Source organism: Musa acuminata, chromosome BXJ3-5 (assembly GCF_036884655.1).
Source record: "Musa acuminata AAA Group cultivar baxijiao chromosome BXJ3-5, Cavendish_Baxijiao_AAA, whole genome shotgun sequence".
Lineage (NCBI taxonomy): Eukaryota > Viridiplantae > Streptophyta > Magnoliopsida > Zingiberales > Musaceae > Musa > Musa acuminata.
The window spans coordinates 32771032-32796683 of record NC_088353.1 but is presented as its reverse complement, the minus strand read 5'-3'; the positions used below and the strand labels follow the sequence as shown (position 1 = coordinate 32796683).

At 39.4% G+C, this 25652-nt stretch overlaps 1 protein-coding gene across 1 annotated transcript; it reads right to left on the bottom strand.

Moving 5' to 3' along the window:
- Positions 1–13962: 13962 nt before the first annotated feature.
- On the bottom strand, positions 13963–16614 carry LOC103985149 (BTB/POZ domain and ankyrin repeat-containing protein NPR5). The gene is made up of 2 exons (XM_009402773.3): positions 15690–16614; positions 13963–15085 (listed from the first exon to the last, which is right to left on the bottom strand). Exons 1-2 carry the CDS (start codon positions 16203–16205, stop codon positions 14084–14086), a joined length of 1518 nt encoding a protein of 505 aa, XP_009401048.2. The 5' UTR covers positions 16206–16614; the 3' UTR covers positions 13963–14083.
- Between the last annotated feature and the right edge of the window lie 9038 nt (positions 16615–25652).

The window sequence follows — 25652 nt, the reverse complement described above, 5'->3', positions numbered from 1 at the left end:
GATAATATCCCATGGTCCTTGAGGAACTGAGTAAACTCTGTACTTAAGTATTCACCTCCTTGATCTGATCGAAGAGTTTTGATACTCTTTCCAGTCTGGTTCTCCACCTCATTCTTATACTCTCTGAATTTCTCAAAGGCCTCGGACTTGTACTTCATTAAGTACACATATCCATACCTTGAGAAATCATCAGTAAATGTAATGAAGTAGGAGTAACCTCCAATGGCATGAGTTGACATGGGTCCACATACATCACTATGTATGAGTTCCAACAACTCATTTGCTCTCTCTCCAGTTCTACTAAATGGAGATTTGGTCAGTTTTCCACGAATGCAAGGCTCACAAGTTGCATATGACACATAGTCGAATGGATCTAGATATCCATCATTTAGCAACTTTTGAATCCTTCTTTCATGGATGTGACCTAGCCTACAATGCCACAAGTATGCACTGTTCAACTCATCTCGTTTCCTTTTGGACACATTTACATTCATGATATATGGAGTGGTGTCTAACATAAATAAACCATTATGCAATGTTCCTTTCGTGATGATCTTATCATCTAATAATATCGAACAACCATTGTTCTCAAAAACAAATTTATATCCACTAACTGTTAAACATGAAATGGAGATAATGTTTTTGATAATAGAAGGAACAAAATAACATGCATCTAATGCAATAAAAGCTCCACTAGGCAGATGTAGGGCGACCTCGCCAACAGCTAATACAGCAACTTTTGCTCCATTACCCATCTTGAGGTCCATCTCGCCTCTCTCTAGTCTCCTAGGCCTTGCCAGAACCTGCAACGAATTGCATATATAATAAGCACTACCGGTATCCAATACCCATGTGTTATCATAAGAGTCTGACAAATGGAGACTGATCATAAATGTACCTGAAGCTTCATCAAGCTTTTGTTTCGCCCTTTCTGCAAGGTACTCTTTGCAGTTTCTCTTCCAATGCCCATCTTTACCATAGTGGAAGCACTGGCCTTTGTCCTTTGCTGGGTCTTTCTTAGCAACCTTTGCTTTACCTTGTTTGCCCTTGCCCTTTCCCTTCTTAAGGGACCTTTCTACTTTCCTTTTCTTTCTGGTCTCACCAGTGTAGAGAACTGGCTTCTCTTTCTTAATAGTACTCTCTGCCTCCCTCAACATATTGAGGAGCTCTGGGAGAGTCACCTCAAGCTTGTTCACATTAAAATTCATTATGAACTGTGAAAAGGAATCTGGTAGGGACTGAAGCACAATGTCCACACACAAGTTATCCTCTAGGACCATTCCTAGACCTGTGAGTTTCTCTATCCACTCAATCATCTTTAAGACATGGTTCTGAACCGGTGTCCCCTCAGTCATCCTAGCGCGGAAAAGGCTTTTGGATATCTCATATCGTTGAGTCCTTCCCTATTCCTCAAACAACTTGCGGACATGTAGGAGAATGGATCTGGCATCCATCTTTTCATGTTGTCTCTGTAACTCTGGAGTCATAGAGCCCAACATATAGCACTGAGCAAGAGTGGAGTCATCAATGTACTTCACGTAGCGAGCGATCTCATCCTCGCTTGCCCCTTCTTCGGGCGTAGGCATCACTGTATCAAGGACGTACACGATTTTCTCCACTGTAAGAACAATTCTCAAGTTATGGAGCCAATCCGTATAATTTGGACCAGTGAGGCGGTTGACATCAAGTATGCCACGTAAGGGATTTGAAAGTGACATTTTCTGAAAATAAAGATGTAGCAAAAATGAATAACATGCAGATTTTGCAAGAAATAAACTATCAAGATATGGACTTCTATCTTAATATGCTCCCACTATTTTACTAACGAGTCACGCGACACCCTCAGCACGTGAAACGGAAGTCTCCGGGAGACTTCTAGTGGGGATCAGGATCCAATCAGCGTCTTAGTGTAACCTCGAGGGACTCGACCAATCACACTAAGCCTAAAGGTAGGCAACTCTTGCCGATCACAACTCCTTGTGATTCCCGTCCTATTCGGCCTCCGAATCACCATGGCCTCGAGGGACTCGACCAACCATGATGCTCGGTTAAGTCAACACCTTCGTTACAAGATGAGTCTGATTTGGTGATATACCCTCGAGGGACTCGACCAAGCATACCATGCCCTCAGGTCACCGGTGACATCTCTATGTCGTAAGCAAGATAGCGAATCGCGATATAGGTGAGTCTCGAGGGACTCGACCAACTCAACTTACACCGGGAATCGGTTCCTACTCATAACGATGGAAGGCCACGTGGGTCAATCTAATTGCCTCACGTTTACCGACTTAATATTATCGAGAGATGTTTCTATAATTTGGTCTCCTAATATGACATGTCACACATATACATATTTAATATATATCTACATCGCATGCAAATATATATACATATCTAGTATGTGTATAAGCAATCACATCAGATGATCATGGACCACAACCTAATATGATTAGGCCCGAGCCAGTAGGCCTAATCACTCACATCAAGATCTATGTGTGCAACGGTGCATCTCCATGCCCTGTGATCGTCCATCTCGTCCTCGTCGGTTCCGTCGACATCTTGATGCATCTCCATGCATCACAATCGTCCGTCTCGTGGGTCCCGCTATCGCATCCACGCTCCCGCTGTGCCTCCTCATGTGATTACAACTTAATCATAGGCACACAGACCCGACAATAAACGAGAAATATAATGGAGGTTCGCAGACCTCAATAATAATAATCACAAGTACACACATCACACGGTCCATGATCATCCGTCCACACATCATACATCACATGTATAAATAATCATCATCATGTAGGACTACTAGATAATAATAAAAATAATAATCAACTAAACCTTTTAATTAATTAATATTTTTCTGAAATCAGGGACATGTAGGGAATTTCTCAATTCCTAAGGGTATTTTCATAATTTGGACAAAAGACAGAAACTGGAATTTCTCAAATTCCGAGGGGCAAAACTATCTTTTGCCCAGAAAACCCTAATACCCTTTCCCCTTTTCGCTGCTGCCGCCGCCGCCACCCTACCGGCGGCGACCTGTGCGGCGGGGCGAGGGCACTGCCCTCGCCTGCAGGCGGCACGCCCGCTGGCGACGATGCCGCTGCGGGTGGGTGCCCCCTTCAGGCGCCACTGCCTCCGCAGACGGTGCTGTACCGCCGGGCGGCCGCCCCTGTGGGGGGGGTTTCGCCCGCGAGAGTAGCGGCGGCAGGCGCCGCTGCCCTACGGCGCCTCTGCCCGTGGGCTGCCAGCCCCGCCAGCAGCAAGCCTACTGCAAGCAGACCGTCGGCCGGCTACTGCAGGCACAGCGCTTGCGGATGCGCCGGCGCTGTGCTGCCTGGCTGCGGCTGCCGTTGCCGCTGCAGGTGGCTGCAGGCATGCAGATCGAGGGCAGCAACTATTGCTGCCCTTCCTCGCTTTTGCGTCAATGATTTTGACGTCAATATTCTTCCTAAACACAACACACGCAGTTTAAAAACCAATCATTCGCACGAACAACCTGGCTCTGATACCACTGTTGGGAAATCATTGGGGGGCGACATCATATCCGTAGAGGAAGAACAAGAAAACAAAATCCCCGATTTCCAAAAAGATGTTCGTCGTCGTGCGAAGATTGGTGCGCAAAATCCGCGAAACACAAAACTGCGTATAGAGATTGTGTTACCTAGGGAGATCGTATATCCCTGTTTCCTTACAGATCCTTAGGAGAGGGTGAAGGAGGTCAAGCGTCCTCCTCTCTAGCGGTGATCCACACAGCAGGGTTGCGACGACGCTCCTCAAAACTCCTGGCCTACTCTGAGGTGGAGAGGGAGAGGAGAATAGGAAGGGCAAGCAAAGACTTTAGCCTATGAGGCTGTGAATCCCTCATATTTATAGAGATCCCATGTTAAACCCTAATGGGTCCTTCCCTAGTGGGTATTGGATCTGCATCCAATAAGACAAGAGCTCCGTCGGATATCTCATATCCGAACCTCTACTCATCGCAATGCCTACCATATGTGTGTGACCCTCTAGGCCTAATATCGAGCTGGCCGTGAGTCATACATGTTAGAACTCCTTCTAACTCAATGAATTATTATCTCTGTAATAATTCACTCGACTCATCGACTATGGACGTACTAGGCCACTACGCCGTAGTCCCCAGACGATACAGGGGAATCCAATCCATTGGACTTGTCTGTCCTTAGTTACCATTTACCTATAGTCCCTCATCCATCTAATATCCCAGAGACCGTATATCAAGCATGGTGCTGTCAGACCCATACGGTTTCTACTCAAGTCTCGCTCTAATCGGATTCTCCCGGAGAACTCTTTCTCTCTCAACCCGAATGACCCTGGCTAGGGATTTGTCTGAGCAAGAACACATGGGATATTCCTCTCATGACGCCGAGAGTGGATGATCTTCTGTCGATACTCAATAGCCCTCGTAAGGTCGACTACCACTCCCAATGACCAGCTGTACTAGATCTGGGACAGCGAAACCTATAAGTCTGGTATCAAAGAGTGGTGCACTCATACAGGACATCCTTGGTGTCTCAAGTCTAAGGACCAGATACACCACTAGGACTACGGAATCGCTGTCTGACAATAAGGCATCATTAACCATCCAGCATTCCGTAAGCGGATCAATCAGTGAACTCATTCTCCAATGAGCACCTGTACTGTATCCCTAGTGTCCCTACACGAGCAGCTATGAGACCAGCTGCATCCATCATATGAACGGGTATACATCACACCAGTCTATCCGGTTATCATGATGTCCCTCTCGAGTAACCTATGACCGGGATTATTTAGGATATGCGTTTAAAGGTGAATCGATCTCATTATCGTGATCTCATCACGATCCGATTCCCATTGCACAAATCCAAGGACATCACAATATATATATGCATTTATGCAATAGTTATAAAGTGATATACGCCAAAATATAATAAGCAAAAAGATTCTGTATCAAGTCACACGTGCCATCACTCACGTGATTGGCTTGCTGGGCACCTATAACTAGCAAAGCAAAGATTGCTATGAAAGACCCAGCAAAGGACAAAGGCCAGTACTTCCACTGTGGTAAAGATGGGCACTGGAAGAGGAACTACAAAGAGTACCTTGTAGAAAGGGTGAAATAGAAGCTTGGAGAAGCTTCAGGTACATTCATGATCAATCTCCAATTGTTAGATTTTTGTGATAGTGCATTGGTATTGGATACTAGTATTGCTTATCACATCTACAATTTATTGTAAATTCTGGCAATGCTGAGGGGAGATTGGCGAGAGGAATATTGCATAAATATTTGTTTATACTAGATACTACTTCACATATCATGAATGTAAGTGTCTAAGAGGAAACGAGATGAGGTGAACAGTGCATACCTATGACATTGTATGCTAGGTCATATCCATGAGAGAATGATTCAAAAGTTGCAAAATGATGGATATATAGATCCATTCGACTATGTGTCATATGCAACCTGCGAGCCTTACCTTCGTGGAAAACTGACCAACCTGCGAGCCACTGAGCTGTTGGAACTCATACATAGTGATGTATGTGGACCCATGTTAACTCATGCCATTGGTGGGTACTCCTACTTCATTATCTTTACTGATGATTTCTCAAGGTATGGATATGTGTACTTAATGAAGTACAAGTTCGAGGCTTTTGAGAAATTCAAAGAGTATAAGAATGAGGTGGAGAACCAGATTGGAAAAAGTATTAAAACTCTTCGATCAGATCGAGGAGGTGAGTACTTAAGTACAAAGTTTACTCAGTTCCTCAAGGACCATGGGATATTATCCCAATGAACACCTCCTTATACACCTCAGCTCAATGGTGTCTCCAGAAGGAGGAATCGTACGCTATTAGATATGGTACGGTCTATGATGAGTTTCGCTGACGTACCCATCTTATTCTAGGGATATGCCCTAGAGACCGCAGCTTACCTTCTGAATAGAGTTCCAACTAAGTTGGTAGTGTCTACACCATATGAGATATGGAAAGGGAATAAGCCTGATCTTAAGGTTGTTAAGATTTGGGGCTGCCCTGCCCACGTTAAAAGACACAACCCCGATAAGTTAGAATCAAGGACAGAGCGATGCAAATTTGTGGGATACCCCAAGGAAACTTGTGGATATTATTTCTATCATCTCGAGGACCAAAAGATCTTTGTAGCTAAGAGAGCAGTGTTCCTTGAGAAGGAACACATTCTTGGCGGAGATAGTGGGAGAATGATAGAGTTGAGCGAGGTTGGAGAACCAAGCTCAAGCACCACTCTACAGCCCGAGTATGTTCAGGTACCTAATACACAAGTTTCAACTTTACGTAGGTTTGATAGAGTATCCCATCCTCCTAAGAGATATGTGGGACATATTAGAGGAGAGGATGTTGAGGATATTGATCCTCAGATCTACGAGGAGGCTATTATGAGTATAGACTCCGGGAAGTGGCAAGAAGCCATGAATTCTGAGATGGATTCTATGTACTCCAACAAGGTTTGGAACCTAGTTGATGTGCCCGAAGGTATTGTACCCATCGGTTGCAAGTGGATTTTTAAGAAAAAGATTGGAGTAGATAGAAAGGTAGAGACCTATAAAGCAAGGCTAGTGGCTAAGGGGTATCGTCAAAGGCAAGGTGTTGACTACGATGAAACCTTCTCACCCGTAGCAATGCTAAAATCTATCAGAATTCTATTGGCTATTGTAGCACACTATGATTATGAGATCTGGCAGATGGATGTGAAAATTGCATTTCTCAATGGGAACCTCGAGGAGGAGATGTATATGATGCAACCTGAGGGATTCGTGTCTAAGAACTGCCCAGATAAGGTGTGTAGGTTGCTTAGATCCATTTATGGACTAAAGCAAGCTTCTTGAAGTTGGAACATAAGATTTGATGAGGCAATCAGATCTTATGACTTCGTTAAGAACGAAGATGAGCCTTGTACAGGAAGGTAAGTAGGAGCGCTATCACCTTTTTGGTGTAATATGTGGATGACATCTTGATCATTGGGAATGAGATAGGAATGCTATCCATAGTAAAGACTTGGTTATCTAGACACTTCTCCATGGATGACTTAGGGGAAGCATCCTATATCTTGGGGATTAGAATATATAGAGATAGATCCAAGAGGATGCTTGGCTTGTCCCAGTCTAGGTACATAGAAACCATTGTCAAATGGTTTGGCATGAAAAATTCCAAGAGAGGTCTTATACCGATTAGACATGGGATATCGCTTTCTACGAGTATGTCCCCAAAGACTCCAAAAGAAAGGGCGCACATGGATATGATACCTTATGCCTCAGTAATAGGGTCTATTATGTATGCCATGCTATGTACTAGGCCTGATATAGAGCATGCTCTGAGTGTCACGGGTAGGTATCAGGCGGATTCAGGCTCGGAGCACTAGAAACCAGTAAAGTGTATCCTTAAGTACTTGAGAAGGACTAAGGATCTTTTACTAATATATGGAGGTAGTAGCCTTAAGGTTGAAGGCTACACAGACTCAAGTTTTCAGTCTGATGTCGATGATAGCAAGGTGAATTTAGGGTATATGTACACCTTGAATGGAGGAGCAATGTGTTGGAAGAGTTCCAAGCAAGACACTACTACTGACTCGACCACAGAGGCGGAGTACATTGCTGCATCGGATGCAGTAAAGGAGGGAGTCTAGTTGAAGAAGTTCATCACAGATTTGGGAGTCGTGCCGGATAGCGAGAAGCCGACTTTCTTATATTGCGATAACTATGGGGCGATTACTCAAATAAAGGAACCCGGGTCTCATCAGAAGTGTTCTGAGGAGGTTCCAACTTATTAAAGAGATCGTAACCCGAGGAGATGTAGTAGTGGAAAGTGTTCCATCCAAAGATAACATTGCAAATCCACTGACAAAGCCGTTATCTCAGATTGTCTTTGAGCATCACAAGGGTCTGGTGGGGATCAAACACATAGGTGATTGGCTTTAGATCAAGTGGGAGATTGCTAGTCATAGGTGCCCAACAAGCCAATCACGTGAGTGATGACACATGTGACTTGATACAGAATCTTTTTGCTTATTATATTTTGGCATATATCATTTTATAACAATTGCATATATGCATATATATATTGTGATGTCCTTGGATTTGTGCAATGGGAATCGGATCATAATGAGATCACGATAATGAGATCGATTCACCTTTAAACACATATCCTAAATAATCCCGGTCATAGGTTTCTCGAGAGGGACATCGTGATAACCGGACAAACTGGTGTGCTGTATACCTGTCCATATGATGGATGCGGTTGGTCTCATAGCTGCTCATGTAGGGACACTAGGGATACAATACAGGTGCTCATTGGAGAATGAGCTCACTGATTGATCCGCTTACAGAATGCTGGATGGTTGATGATGCCTTATTGTCATACAACGATTCCGTAGTCCTAGTGGTGTATCTGGTCCTTAGACTTGAGACACCAAGGATGTCCTGTATGAGTGCTCCACTCTTTGATACCAGACTTATAGGTTTGGTTGTCCCAGATCTAGTACAGCTGGTCATTGGGAGTGGTAGTCGACCTTACGAGGGCTATTGAGTGTCGATAGAGGATCATCCACTCTCGGCATCATGAGAGGAATATCCCATGTGTTTTTGCTCAAACAAATCCCTAGCTAGGGTCATTCGGGTTGAGAGAGAAAGAGTTCTCCGGGAGAATCCGATTAGAGCGAGACTCGAGTAGAAACCGAATGGGTCTGACAGCACCATGCTCGATATATGGTCTCTGGGATATTAGATGGATAAGGGACTATAGGTACACAGTAACTGAGGACAGACAGGTCCAATGGATTGAATTCCCCTATATCGTTTGGGTACTACGGCGTAGTGGCCTAGTACGTCCGTAGTCGATGAGTCAAGTGAATTATTACAGAGATAATAATTCACTGAGTTAGAAGGAGTTCTGACAGGTATGACTCACGGCCAGCTCGATATTGGGCCTAGAGGGTCACACACATATGATAGGCATTGTGATGAGTAGAGGTTCGGATATGAGATATCCAACGGAGCCCTTGTCTTATTTGATATTCAATAAGCCCATGAATTATTGGATCCCATGGACGAGATTCAATAAGAGCCCTTGAGAGATTATTGGATAGAGATCCACTAATCTAAAAGGCTTGGGTTATTGGATGCAGATCCAATACCCACTAAGGGAGGATCCATTAGGGTTTGACAGGGGCCCTCTATAAATAGGAGGGATTCAGAGCCTCATAGGCGAGAGCCTTTGCTTGCCTCTCTTATTCTCCTCCCCCTCTCCACCTCAGAGCAGGCCTGGAGTTTTGAGAAGCATCGTCGCAGCCCTACTGTGTGGATCACCGCTAGAGAGGAGGACGCTTGACCTCCTTCACCCTCTCCTAAGGATTTGCAAGGAAACAGGGATATACAATCTCCCTTGGTAACACAATCTACTCTATACGCAGTTTTAAGTTTCGCGGATTTTGCGCATCAATATTCGCACGACGACGAACATCTCTTTGGGAATCGGGGATTTTGTTTTCTTGTTCTTCCGCTGTGCATGTGATGTCACCCCCAAGATTTCCCAACAACTAGGTGATGGTACCATCCAGTGTCAAAGAGTCAAGTGGTAGTACCGCCCAATAATGGTGGTGGTACCGCTAGTACCCCGAAATCCCGGGATGTGACACTTTTTAGCTTCAAGTCTGAAGCCATTAGGGCCTATAAATATCCCACCCTTTTTTTGTATAGAAGGGTAACAAAGTGCAATAAAAAATGTGAAAAATCTTAAGGGGTATTAAAAGTATTGTAAAAGTGAGAAAAGTCCTCCTTCTCTATCTCTTAGTTTTGTAATCATCCAAGAAAGAGGAGTGAGGCATATCAGGGTTATCTTCTAAACCCGTGAAAAGGAGAAAGCACTGTAAAGAGGTGGTTAGTCTTCGCCTATTGAAGGAGGACTATTAGTGGACGCTGGTGAACTCGACAAAGGAGGAATCAGATGTGGATGTAGGTCACAATAACCGAACCACTATAAATTTTAGTGTGTTCTTTCCTTACTGCAAATTCTCTTTACTATATTCAACTTTACTACATTGCAAACTACCCAACCTTCTCTTCTCTACTTATTCAAAGTGAAACAAATGATTTGAGTCAAAATTGGTTTTTATCGTATGAAAGCTTTTGGATCGACGAAAGTTTTGCGCTGCACTAATTCACACCCCCCCCCCCCCCCCCTCTTAGTGCTACTCTTAATCCTAATAGAATCCAAATGAATTTATTGATAAATACAAAACATGTCTAGTGACCAAAGAGTTTTACCAACAACCAAGTGTTGATTTTATAAAGATCTTCAATTTAGTTGTTAAACCAATGACAATTCTACTCATCTTGAGTTTAGCTATTATTGAAAGTTGGCATATATGCCATCTAAATATTAACAATGCTTTCTTCGACCTTAACTAAAGATGTTTTTATGCAATAACCCCCTAGCTTCATACTCCCTCAATATCTAAGTTATGTTTGTAAACTATGAAAAGCTATTTATAGGCTTCGCTAAGATCCAAGAACCTGATATATCGAACTTAGCTCGTTTTTTATATTAATCGACTTTGTCAACTCTAAGTCTAACTCCTCTTTATTCCTACGATAACAAAAGGAATGTACTATATATATACTAGTCTCTATAGATGATATTATCATCATAGGTAATAATTTCATAAAGATCAAACAATTTCTTAAGTAATTGGTGTACTGATTCTCCATCAAAGATCTAGGAACCGTAAGCTATTTTATAAGAGTGGAAGCAATATTCATATTTTTTATAGTTTTCTTATCTCAAAATAATTACATTCGAGATCTATTATGAAAGATGAATATATAGAATGCCAATGAAGTCATCAACCCAATTTACAAGACTAATCACCAATTGAAAATCTATTTTATAAAATACCAAACCTTTAAAAACTCAAAGTATTTGATTATTTATATTTATGGTTATGCTCCTACGCTTCATAAAAGTTAACACTAAGATTCAAACTTTGCATCTTCGTTGGGTACCCCCTTGAACATAATATTTTTCAGAACTATGATCCTTACACTCAAAAGGTCATTATATCACGTCATATTATTTTTGTTGAGTCCAATTTTTCCTTTCAAAATCTTACTTCTTCAGTAATGTGAGCTACTATAATAACCATCCATCATTGGTTTTATATGAATGCACCTCAAATCCCCTCAAGTGCACCTCTTATTATATCAACTAGTAGTTCTCCTATAGACTTGTACTCCCTTATTACTACGGTTTAATAGTATCTCATCTTTTCTTCAACTTCTCCATCTACCTCTTACACTCACATGCTAAGTCTTTAATCAACTCTAATAAAAATAATACAAGAGAAAAGTACTATTGTTGATTATATTTAAAATCTAAAAGATATTATAGATGACTTGACTTTAATAGGTCATATTACGAGTGATAAATAAGTCATTGTTTATACTCTCAATAGCCTATGAGATAAATATAATGAGTTAGCAATAGTAATTCAAGCACATAGCTCACCAATATTATTTGAAGAACTATATAACAAGTTTATTAATCATGAAACATATCTAAAACGAAAAGAGAGGAAGATGGAACCAACAATCATAGCTCAATTCAATAAAAAATCTAAAAGAAAATATAATTAAAGCAAACATCATGATTAACTACTTATCAAAGCAAATGAATTATTAACTTTGGTACTTCTTATCATATCACTCTTGATCTACAGATTCTATCTATCCATACTAATTATTAAGAAAATAAAGATATCATCGTTTGTGAGAATAACATAATCCTATCACTCACTCTGATTCAATAATATGTTTTACACTTAGATTATTTTTATATGCACCTTATATCAAAAGGAGCCTTATTTCTATCTCTTAATTTTGCAAAGTAAATAATACCTCTATTAAGTTTTTTAGTACCTTATTTCTTATAAAGGATTTGAGCATTGAGGCATCCTTAGTTTTAAGACTATAATAAAAATAATATATACGAGTGACGGGTAACTTTAGAAACCATCTAACCAATTGTTTTTACTTTAATTGTTGCTCCAATCAATGTGTGATATTGCTACTTTAGTCATCCATCATTATTCATTGAATAATAGCTAATTTCTTATTACTCACTTTCAACCTAGACTCATTATGATGCTTACCTTAGTGATAAAAATCACAAACTATCTTTTAGAATATCTTTAATATTCTACTCCAAACAATTTAAAATTATTTACATTGATGTTTGAGGCCCTACCCTAACTATTTCCTTTAATAATTTCATATTTTATCTTATTTTTTAGATTACTTTACTAAATATATATGGTTATATCCTCTCAAACATAAATATGAAATCACCATAGTCTTTATTTATTTTGAAAATGTGGTCGAGAACTTCTTCCAATCTACTATTAAAACAGTTTACTCGAAGGTGAATACTAAGCTCTAACAACTTACCTCTCATCATGTGGTATACAACATCTCAAGTCACCATTGTACATACTTCAATTAGTTAGCTCCGTTGAAATAAAATACTAACATATAGTTGAAACTGGTCTTAGCTTCCTATACCAAGCCTCTATATCACTAACCTTTTGGTAAACAATCTTTCAAATTATGATCTATCTCATTAATCGCATGCTCATCCCAATCTATTCCTGTGATAATGTCGATGCCACCTATCTATACTCTAACTTAGTGTACTTCTCTCTCATGAAATATATTATTCTCAACTTCCATTTTATTAGAGATCAAATTGTTAGACATCAACTACGTGTTTTTCATGTTCATACTTCTAACCAACTATCATGCTCCCTCACAAAGTCTCTCGCTCATAGGATATTTTAGTTGAATCAATTCAAAATTGACATCCCTGACATAAGTTTAATATTACGAAAGCATGATAGAAGATCATGATAAAAATAGATATGCAATGATAACTTAACATTCTTTATATTCTATAATCTTTAATCAATATATAATTTGATGATTAATTATATATTTAGTATATGATTTGAAAGTATGATTTGAATATATAATTAAGAATATTTTTATTAAAATGTATATAAATTTATATTATCTCAATGAATAAAATTATTTTTTATAATATATTTTTTAATTCTGAGTATTGACAGAAAACCGAGGCTATCACTGAAACACAATATAGGGTCATCCTACAAAGTGTACAGAAAAGCTTCTTCAAGAGAAACTGCTTTCAACCTTCCAAAGGCAGATGTCATGTAGTCAGTCACAGTCAATGAGGCACTCATGGAAGATAAGGTATTTATTCGTCTACAGCTGAATGACATCTTCTGCAAATCTAATATATCAAGAAACACTACAGGACCTTGAAGAAGGGGAACGTAGAGATGTTCAACTGTTGCTGAGATATTACTCTTTGCATATTCAAACAAAGCATCAATAGGAAGACAAAGCAAGCCAATTGGAGGGAAGGGGAAAATGAGAACCCACGGTTACAGTGTAAGGTAATTTCTAATACTAGGACTATCAATAGTTGCCAGCTATTGCAGCACATAACCAGCAGAGATAGGATTCTGCAACCCGATGCAAGAGAACAGCAGGCATTTAAACATGGGGGAGAGATTGGTCGGGAGGAGGAATTAGCAAGTCTCAAGCAAATAATGGCATACTGTAAAGATAGCAAATAAAAGGAAATGCTGGGGAGGCCAGAGAGATGAAAATTGAAGAGACTGACATGCATCTCTTTCATCATTCATAGCTCACTCAGTTTCTCGCTATCTCCCTCTTTAAATTGCCCACATGCCGGTGTTCCATCAGCCTGTAAACTGAAAAAATACAGGCAAACTAATAATCCAAACAAAACAAAAGAAAAATATGGCAATCATGTCATATTAATTTATAGATGTAGCCGTATATTCCTGTTAAGCTAGGTCACCACTGATTCAGAGCAAATTGAAGTTCCTTTTCTGAAACTTGAATCTCTTGCCTTGCATTGAGTATTAGAGATAGCGAATGATGCAATTAATGTGAGATAGACAGTAGTGAGACAAATAGGAAGTTCTTTCAAGCTTACAAGGCAGTAGTCATGGGAAACCATGAGAAGAAAACATGCTCGATAAGCCAATGTTACCAACACCACCACCACCTAGAGATCTACTGCTGCTGCTATCACCAGCTCCATCACTCATCTTGCACCCCAATCGTTCCGCCATTCCCAGATTCAGATACACCATTCTCGAATCCAAGCTGAGGTTGACCATGCTGCTACTTGTGTGATTTGCGTTGCAAGTGTTCGATTCCTGCTGATTCATCGGGGGATAGATTATCGAGTGAGGATGATTTCCACCGCCGCCACTTTTAGCGTCCTCGCGTGACATGACCAGTGCCGCCGATTGGACTAGCTCCAGGCAAAGCCTAAGCTTGTTCGGCTCGATATGTGTCAGGCCCGGGACAGCGCCCTTGAAGAGGAAGTCGGACGTCAGGTTGCGAAGAATGTCGAGCGGGGTCACGCCATCGAACGTGCGAATGTTGGGATCGGCATGGTGGTCGAGGAGGACGGCTACCATGTCGGGGCACACCATTTTTGCGGCGATGTGGAGTGGGGTTTTTCCAGCAGGACCGGCGCGGAAATTGACGTCAGTGGCGCCGAGCTCAAGCAGCGCCTTTACGACCTCGCGGGTGCAGTTCTCGACGGCGTAGTGCAGGGCAAGCGCGTCGTCGAGGTTGAGCCCCTCCCCCATCACCATCAACTTGACAAGCTCGACATCTGACGACTCGAGAGCACGGCGCATTCGACGAATCTTGTGGTGGTCCTCGAGCTCAGTGGAAGCGCCGGCGGCTTCGAGAGAATGGTGGTGAGTGATGAAGGAGCGGCCGGTGAGGGAGGACTTGAGACGGAGCTCCTCGATCTTGGCCACGATGTCAATCGGCAGGTGCTTGGCGAGCACCTCGGGCGGGATGCCGGACTTGGCGACGAGGTGGGAGCAGGTGATCCACAACTGGTTCATGTCTTGCTTTCTCGACGCGATTAGGACCTTCATCACGTCCTCGATCGTCGCCTTCTCCACCATGCTAGCCAATTGCTTCTGCACCCAGCCAACGGGTATGAAACAAATTCTAGGAACAACATTTCGCCAACAATAATGGTGATTAATAACAGTGTAGAATAGTGCAAAAAGGGAATCATAGGTTTGGCCTGCATAAAATATTAGAGGGGATGGGAACAAGGCGACTGTGTTTGTGGGGAATGGCGAAGAAGAGGCGTCTAATTCAAGATATGACTGTGAATGCTGCATGCAGTGGGACAACGAAAGGATCAATTGTTGGTAAAGGAAAAGCAAACCCTAATCTAGGTTAGAAACAGCTTGTTCTGGTGAAAGATGGTCAAATTTTGATTTGAAGGAGACATACTGTGCACTATGCCATACAGCAAAGAAGGTTGCTGTTCACACAGTAACAGGATGCGAAGATCTCAAGAGGAAGAAATGAGGCACACAGTAGACATAGATGTTCCTAAAAGAGAAAGCACAGCCATCATCAGTAAATGAACCAAAGACGAGGAAATAAAAAAGCACGGAAAGAAGCAACCGAGGACTCCTAAAATAAGACGGAGATTGATGCCGGGATACAAGAAATCGGGGATCGATTTGGGATATACGGTATTAGCAGAATGACAGATCTGCAGCGGACCTGAGTGAGAAGCGCGAGCTGCTCGATGCCGAAGGACCGTGCGGCGGCGAGGGTGTCGAGAGCGAGGTCGACGGCGGCGGTGCAATGGGTGTGCCAGCAGCCACGGTCGCTGCAACTGGGGCGAGGCTCGTGCTTCTGCGGCACCAGCGGGACCTGACCGCTGTACATGAACTGGAGCATCAGCAAGAACACCTCGTAGCTGACGTAATTCACCGGGATGACGCTGCCGGCAGTGCACGCGCTGCCCCTCGGGGAGGACGACGAAGACATGGAGGCCCCGCCAGTCGGTGACCGCGGGCTATGGCGATCATGAGGGTTGAGGAGGAGGAGACCGGATGGCGAGGAGGGTTCGGCGCCGCAGAAGAACTTGCGGAAAAACAGGCTGCGGGCGGCGAGGACGCAGCGATGGGCATGGACGAGGCGGCCCTCGACGCTGAAGGTGACGTCGCTGAACGCTTGCCCGTTGATCAGGAGGTTGAGGTAGTCCAAGGAGAGGGACTTGAGTGACTCTTCCATGCCTTCCGACTATCTCTCTCTCTCTCTCTCTCTCTCGCTCGCTCGCTCTATTTTCTTCTCGCTTTGCTTCTCTACGGAGAACCCTTTGTCCTGTCTGGTGTCTGATTTCTGACTTTTCTCGCTCACACACGCACACTCACTGTCTCTTAAGGTTAAGATGCATCTGATAACAAGTCTGGATGAGAAAAATTTGTCAGGGAAAGAGAGGATGAGAAGAGACTGGAAAAACGAGCTACAACAATGATTGTTGCAACTGGGATTTCACTTTCTTTTCTTCATCTTTTCTCTCCTCTGGTTTTGCTTCTGCTCATGCTTCTGCTTCTGGTCCTTGTTCTACAGCAGCTATCTGCAGTTATGGTGGATTTAGATTTCCTATATATTTTGTTCAGAGAGAGAGAAAGAGGAAGGGAAGAAAGAGGAAGGGGAAAAGAGGTAGAAGGCAATTTGAGTGGCGGTGCAGGACGGCTGAGCTTTCTAAATAATTGTGGTCCGACGCAGAATGGACCTCGGTTGGTAGGCTAATTACGAGAACGGCACCCCCTTCAATAATTAATTGGAACGCGTAATAGTTTATTTGTTTTTATCGGTAGTTTCAGTCTTACCCTCAGTAAATAACATATCCAGTTCAAAAGTCCTAATCGAGAAAGAGTTGGACAAGTTTGGCAAAAGTCTGGCGTTAGATGTCAGCAGCAATCACAGCAAAGAATCTTGGGCCTTTTGGCTTCATCGCTATTTTTTTTTTTTTCCTCTCACTCTCTCAACTCCACCTTCATCGTCTCCTCAGTATCCCAATCCACTATCTCCTCCTTCCCTTTTGATTTCCTCCTCCCACTCCATTTCTTACTCTACCTCCATTTTTTTTTTTCTCTCATTTCGTATCTGTCTTCCCTCCCATCTCCTTCCATTCTCTCTCCCCACTCCACACCTCTTGTTGGGGTTCTTTTTAACATATCAAATATGGATCAAACAATTATTTTATAGAATCAAAACCATCATCTTGATTCAAAAACATACTTTATAGATCCAAAATAATGGATTAAGAATATTTCCATAATCTTATTTAATCCACTATAATATGCATTAAATCCTACAATAATTGATAAACATATTAATACGGAAGCATACATGTTGAATCCATTAGAGTATTTTCTGAATTGATCGGTGATTTGGTCTTCCAATTGCAGAGTACCTTTAAGAACTTTAGATTTCTCCTTGACGGGTGAAGAGAAAACTTCATTTGGTACTGCAACCGGGAACCATAACCTTATTTATAGTCATAACTGATGAATCTACAATTATGATTGTATTCATAATTGATGAATCTGCAATTATGCCTCAAGAGTTTCATATTCCTAACTTATCTCGTCATTAAGTTAGGAACATAACTCATGGTATCTACACAATTAATTTTCATAACAATTATGTCCCTTAGCCAAATAACTTTACTTTAATTGGATCACTTTAATTTTGGCTAATCAAAATAATGGCTTAACACATTTAATTATACATGTGTGATCCTTAAAATTCCAACAATCTCCCACTGAGTCACATATGTATCCTTATAAATGTGCTATACTTTATGAGCTCAAAACTGTTGCCATTATTAAACAGGACATACAAAACAATCTCGTCCATTGGCCATATTAATATAGGACCAAAGCGGTCTTCGCTATATCAATCATATCTAAACCCATCAATGATCACTAATATTAACATAACCAAATGACATTGATCAATTATGAAATGTGTAGCAAGAAAATTACATGAATGTGATCTGTACATGTAAATTTTCAACTGGTCCAACTTTATCTTTATGAGATCATTAATAACTTTAATAGCCATAATGTACAAAGTATAATAAACTGAAGCTTTATTTCTGATCAGAAAATATCTGTACAAATACAGAATCTAGCATAGAACATACAACAAACATATGACAGGCTCCCACTAAACTGAAGTTTCCTCAAATTCTGATATACCCATATGAGCAGTATGCTCATGAAAAACCTTGAGTGGTACATCTTTTGTGAGAGGATCTGCCAACATAAAGTTTGTTCTTAAGTGTTCTATAGAAATTTATTTACTTTGTACCTTTTCTTTCACAACTAGGAACTTGATGTCAATGTGCTTTGACTTAGTCGAGCTCCTATTGTTATTAGAGTATAAAACAGCTGATTTATTATCATAGTATATCTTTAGTGGTCTTTCAATCCCTTATACTATTTGCAGCTCTGTGACAAAATTTCTCAGCCAAATTCCATGATTAGATGCCCCAAAACATGCTATAAATTCCGCTGCCATAGTGGAAGAAGCAATAAGAGATTGCTTGACACTACGCCAAGAAATCGTCCCACCAGCCAACATATAAATGTAGCCCGAAGTGGATTTCCTACTATCTTGGCATTCAACAAATTCGGAGTCAGAATACCTAATGATCTCCAAATGGTCTGATCTCCTATATGTGAGCATATGATCTTTTATCCTCTTTAAATATCTCACGACTCTTTTAGCAGCATTCCAATGATCCATTCTAGGATTGCTTAAGTATCTGCCTAACACTCCAACAATGTACGCTATATCCGGATGCGTACAAATATGTGCATATATTAGACTTCCTACAATTGATGCATAGGGAATCTTATGCATTTCTTAAGTTTTCAAATTTTTTTTAGGACACTGATTGAGATTTTTCATGTATTAGATACATGTATCCATATCTAGAGTAATCGTCTATGAATGATATGAAGTATTGTTGACCATTCCATGAAGGTGTAGGAAATGGTCCACAAATATCTGTATGTATCAATTCTAAGACGTCTGTAGCTCTATATACACCTGATCTCCTAGGTTTAGTTTATTTACCTTTAATGCATTCAACACAAACATCTAGACCTGATAAGTCAATGGGATCAAGAATCCCATCTGACACAAGTCTTTCAACTCTATTTCTAGAGATATGACCCAAACGTTTATGCCATAATATACCAGAATTTTCAATTTTATATTTAGTACCTCGCAATTCCGCATTCAAGGTTTCATGATATGATGCTATAGTATCAAGTAAATATAGATTGTCATAAGTCATAAGTGAACCAGTTCCAATCATATTTGAATTTAAAGACAAAGTAAACTGATTGTTTCCAAATGAACAAGAATAACCAGATTTGTCTAAATAAAAAATAGAAATTAAGTTCCGTTTAACCAACGGTATAACAAAAGTGTATTTCAAATTCAAATAATATCCAGTACACAATAACAATCTAAATGTGCCTATAGCTTCCATATCTACCGATTTTTCGTCCCCACATAAATGCTTCTCTCAGCATTATTAGGCCTTCGGTAGCTTAGGCAATCTTGCATTGATACACTGATGTTAGTTGTTGCACCGGAGTCTAACCACCAAGTGTTTCTAGGTACTAAAGTTAAATTGATTTATGAACAAAACAAAGCAAGGAATGTTCCCTTTTTAGCATGCCAAGCATGATATTTAGCACAGTCCTTCTTTAAATGCCTAGATTTCTTGCAGAAGAAACAAGTATCATCCTTATTTTGTTTCTTCTGTACTGGGTCCTTATCAGCCTCATTATTTTCATATTTGTATTTTCTTTTCTTGCCCTTAAAGTTGGTTTCATTTAAAACCAGTACTGAATTGAGGTTAGCATATATTTTTATAAGAGAACCTAAATAAGAGAACAATAGATAACTAGAAATTATGCTCATATTTATTACCATAAACTTAAGTAAATTCAAATAATGATTTAACCCATCGCAAGATACCAAGTGCAACATTAATATCTTGTCTTTGGACTTCAATATTAATTGCTAGTGGTAGTCTTGTTGTAATGATCAAATACTGATAATAAGGTATGTCAAATGAAAAACCCATCTTTGGATTGATTTATCATTTACATGTATAACTTTATAATTATCACGTATTTACCATTACAAGTATGTATAAAATCCTACCAGTCATTAACCTTCCTTTGGGCCGGATAATTACCGCATGGATGTAAATACACACTACATTTAATATTTTCACGAGATATGTTATATATGAGAGGTCACTTTGGCGACTTCATATATTAAATTACTCAATCTAATATTAAACAATCATTAATTGAATTTAGACCATATTAGTCAAATTGGCTTGATCTTAATTTGTTGACTAAAATATTTAAAGTATGTAAATCATTCAATTTATGTCAACAAACAACTTTATAGAACCAATATTATGTTTAATCCAACATAATATTGCAACAATATTATTAAACTAACATAATATTACAATAATATCTAATTAATTAAATTTATATTAATTAGATAAAATCCAAAAAGAATTTGGGAAATTTATGTCTTATAGTGCAAAAATGAATTTTTGCATATTGATGAATAGGAAAAGACACGAAGTGGAAAAGATAATCCAAAATTAAACTGATATTACATTAGAAAAAGGCATTGAATTGAATATGAAGCATGCTGTAGCATGATTACATAAATCCATAATCTTTTCCAACGATAATAGAGCCAAATCACTTCAAAATAGCATGATTACATAAAACTATCATCTTTCCCAACGATGATAGAACCAAATTACTTTATTGATAAAAACATCAATAAAATTCATGAGAAAACAAGCTTAAATGTTCATCAATCATTGTAGGATGGCTCTGATACCACTTGTTGGGGTTCTTTTTAACATATCAAATATGGATCAAATAATTGTTTTATAGAATCAAAACCATCATCTTGATTCAAAAACATACTTTATAGATCCAAAATAATGGATTAAGAATATTTCCATAATCTTATTTAATCCACTATAATATGTATGAAATCCTACAATAATTGATAAACATATTAATACGGAAGCATACCTGATGAATCCATTAGAGTATTTTCTGAATTGATCGGTGATTTGGTCTTCCAATTGCAGAGTACCTTTAAGAACTTTAGATTTCTCCTTGACGGGTGAAGAGAAAACTTCATTTGGTACTACAACCGGGGACCATAACCTTATTTATAGTCATAATTGATAAATCTACAATTATGATTGTATTTATAATTGATGAATCTGCAATTATGCCTCAAGAGTTTCATATTCCTAACTTATCTCGTTATTAAGTTAGGAACATAACTGATGGTGTCTACACAATTAATTTTCATAACAATTATGTCCCTTAACCAAATAACTTTACTTTAATTGGATCACTTTAATTTTGGCTAATCAAAATAATGGCTTAACACATTTAATTATACATGTGTGATTCTTAAAATTCCAACACCCCCCACTTTAATTGGATCTCCTCATCCTCGGTCTTCTCCATTTGAATGTTTACCCAAAAATATTTTATTACACTTAAATTACAATCAAATTATACTCATTCACATCAGTTATTAAAAAATATTAATTTATATAAACTTATTCTAAATGTATCATAAAATAAAAACTATTATAGTTTTTATTAGAAATATATTCGAATATAATTCTTAATGTTTTGATAATTAAATTATCCTTAATTCATATAAAATAAAAATATATTAATTTTAAAATATGTTAGGTGATAAGTATAACTTAGTTCAATTTCCAGTGTAATTAGGTCAAAATAAACATAACAAATATAAATTTTTTTGATTAATCTTATTATGAACTTAGGATAATTTTACATACAAATTATTATATTTTTAATATATTCTATAAATGAGTGTAACTTAGATGTAATGACTTTTTGGATAATTTAGGATAATTTTATATAAAAAATAATATTTTTTTATGAATCATTCGTTTTTTAAGTTTTATGATGAATTTAGAATTTTTTTATAAAAATTAATTTTTTTTAATATGTTCTACTAATGAGTGTAACAAGAGTGTAATTTGAGTATAACTTGAGTATAATCCCGGTATAACTCAGAGTGTAATGACTTTTTTAAGTAACGCAAGAAGGATGAGAGAGAGGAAGGAAGGAGTGAGTGAGTGGTGGAGTATAGGAAGATAAATAAGGAGGAAAAAGAGAACGAGAACGAGAGGTAGGAGAGGTGGCAATGTAGGAAGAGGCGGAAGAGGAGAAGGATGGTAAAGGGAAGGAGGAGGAAAAGAAGATATTTGAGGTGAAGTGGGAGAAAAGTGAGAGGAGACAAAGGTAGAGAGGGAGACGAAGTGAGAGGAGACTGTTAGGACTCTAGCTAGGAAAGTCGTAATTAAAAGGGGCATTCATATAAAACCTATCTAGTTGGCCCCTATTAAAGAGGTGAAGAGGCCAACTAAGGATATGATTAGTTTGGAGGTTGCTTCTTAGAGAATCATTATAAGTTGGTTAGAAGTAGGAGTCTTGAGTAGGAGTCATATTAAGAGTCTTGAGTAGAGGTCCTAATTGAGAACAAGTTTTGAGTAGGAGTCATATTAGAAGTTGGGATTTAGAAGCCTTATAAATAGTCATGTACTCATCCTCTTTTGACAAGAAATAGATATATCTTTTCAGCAGCCTTTGAGTAGCAACCTGGAGGAAGGAACCCCTATAGAGTTCCAAGGAGGCAGATCCCCTAAATAGATCAACCCTAAGCTTAGAATCTACTAGGTTTCTAACACTTCGTATCAAAGCAGCATTCTTAGTTCTCACTGTCCTTCTATAGCCATCCATCAGCCCTCCACAGTCGCCCAAAGCAATTCCCACAATTGCTTAAAAGATCGTCGTCGAATTCCGCCGTCATCTCCACCACCGCGGATCATCCTTTGATCTCCCCGTGAATTGCAACAGGTTCTGGTTTCCTACCTTACTGTTACTGTAGTTTAGTTATCCTTATTTAAAAATAAAAAAAAGGTTGTTCTTATATTGATGCATAAACTTTTCATCGTAAAGTTTTCATCTCTATGATGAAAGATGCACTGTAGAATTCCAACCATATAACACAGTTTGTTTGATCTTACTACTATATTTTTTCTGTCCAAATCTCTACGAAATTTTTACGATAGCTTTGACACTTCCAAATAGTGGATTTTCCTTTGGTTTCATCAAAAAATTCTCAATATAAACCACTAACTATTTATGTCCAAACTGCTATACTTTAGACATAAACACCTACTACAGTACCTTTTCGTGACCCTCAATTTTTTTGAATCTTCCACCATCGAATGCCATTAACCCATCAACAAAAAAAAGACAAAGATATTTTTGATCTACAAGCATATGCTATGACTTCTCAATATCCAATTGATGCCAAATTTAAAGCATTGAAATCTCGGATTGAATTGTGGCTTGAATCGGAGGACAAATTATGCGCTTTGTTTGTAGAATTCAGAATTGGACAACCACTGAGTCTAACCAAATTTCATTGAGGAGAGACTTTAGAGAGACCTCCAGAGAAGGAGGGACAGACCTTGAACATGCTTCAACCATGCATGACGGTGGACTACCCGCGATAGGAATAAGGAGACCTGGCGGGGTGGATTTTGCGTGTCGAACGCTACTTTTGCTACTATTGAATGCCGGATGATGCTATGGTGGAAATTGCTATCAGCTACCTTAAATGAGATACTATTTAATGATACAATTGGCTGGAATACAATCATGGGGCTCTGATGTGGAATTAATTTAAGAATGCACCGTTGAATCATTTTGGAGTACCAAACTAGGTTTGAGAAGCTATCCTACCTTGCTCGTGATTGGACTAACCATCAATTGTTAGGAATATTCATCGAAGGACTCAAGCTAGAGATAAAAGGTAAGGTTAAGGTGCAGTAGCCTTGTACCATGACAACTACGATTTCTTTCGCCCAAATACAAGAAGAACGACTCAACCAAGATGCTTGGAGGATGAGAACTTCTCCTAGGCCTGTGACATATAAACCTCCTTCTACTCCTAGCCATCCTTTGCTGCCAAAAAAATTGATAATAGAACTACGTGACTGATCAACAAAGGGTCTTTGTTGACATTGTGACGAGCCGTGGAACCATGATCATCTCTGCAAAAAGGGCCACCTCTTACTGATTGAACCTCTTGAAGACATGGAGGAGGAGATCCAGGAGCATGATGAAGAGGTTGCAAATGAAGAACAGTAGTTGATTGATATTACAATGCATGCCCTTGCCGGTTACACAAACCCGCAAATGATGAAAGTGGGAGAACTTCTAAAGCAACAACCTATCACCATTCTTGTTGGCACTGGGAGCACTAATAATTTTATGAATAACAATGTTGCTGTCCAGATGGCCTTACCCATCGAGAATTCTAGCAGGTTTGATGTTAAAATTATCGACGGGTAAATTTTAAAGTGTGATAATAGGTGCCCGTGGGTGAAACTATTACTGTAGGACCAATAGATAATTGCAGATTTCTTCCTCCTCCCTCTTCATGATTATGAGGCTATGCTTGACATCGAATGGCTAATGATATTAGGTGATGTTTCCTAGAACTTTGTAACTAATTATGAAATTTTACAATAAGGGGAAACAAGTGATACTGCACGGGAAACGTGGGAGTGACGTAACGACGAATTGCACACAATGAATGGAGAAGGTTTTGCACAAAGCATGCAGCGGCTTTTTGGTACAACTTGAGCAGCAAACTAAGGGAGAGCCAATAGAATTTGAAGATCCAAATCTACTTCTTTTGCTTACTGAATTTTCAGATATATTTGATGAACCACGCAACCTACCTCCTACCCATTGACATGATCATTGTATACCGATTCTTCTAGGCAAACCTCTAGCAAATACTCGACCATATCAGTATCCACATCTCTAGAAGGATAAAATAGAAAGAATTATAAGAGAGATGCTCAAAATAGGAGTTATTCAGTCAAGTTACAGTCCCTACTCTTCACCGGTGCTCCTCTACGAAAGAAGGATGGAACATGGTGAATGTGCGTTGATTATCGAGCTCTCAACGACATAATCGTCAAGGAAAAATACCCTATTCTAGTAGTAGATGAATTTCTGGATAAATTAGAGAGAGCACGAGTCTTCACAAAGCTGGACCTTCGATCTAGGTATCATCAAATACGAGTGTGCGAAGAAGACATACCGAAAATCACCTTTCGAACACACAATGGCCACTACGAATTTTTGGTAATGCCCTTTAGTCTCACCAATGCTCCCTCCACCTTCCAGAGCCTTATGAATGATATTTTTTGAAATTATCTTTGTAAGTTTGTGTTGGTTTTCTTCGACGATATCCTTATTTGTAGCCCTTCTCTTGAAAGTCATTTTCAGTACTTACGATTTGTTTTGATGATTTTATGAGAACATGTTCTTTTTGTCAAAAAATTAAAGTGCAGCTTTCTTATACAGAACTAGCCGACCCCGAGGAACATAAAATCACTGCATGGCTTTCTCGGTTTAACAAGCTACTACTGCAAGTTCGTGAAAAATTATGGAAAGATCAATGCACCCCTTACTTTCTTACTGAAAAAAGAGCTTTTTAATGGTCGAATAAAGCAATCACTGCCTTCGA

What these genes read in the sequence shown, in the direction of transcription:
- LOC103985149 (XM_009402773.3), bottom strand. Translation starts at nt 16,205, where the DNA reads ATGGAAGAGTCACTCAAGTCCCTCTCCTTGGACTACCTCAACCTCCTG. An exon ending in AGCTCGCGCTTCTCACTCAG is followed by an intron (nt 15,086 to 15,689) that starts GTCCGCTGCAGA and finishes GGCTGGGTGCAG; the next exon opens with AAGCAATTGGCTAGCATGGT.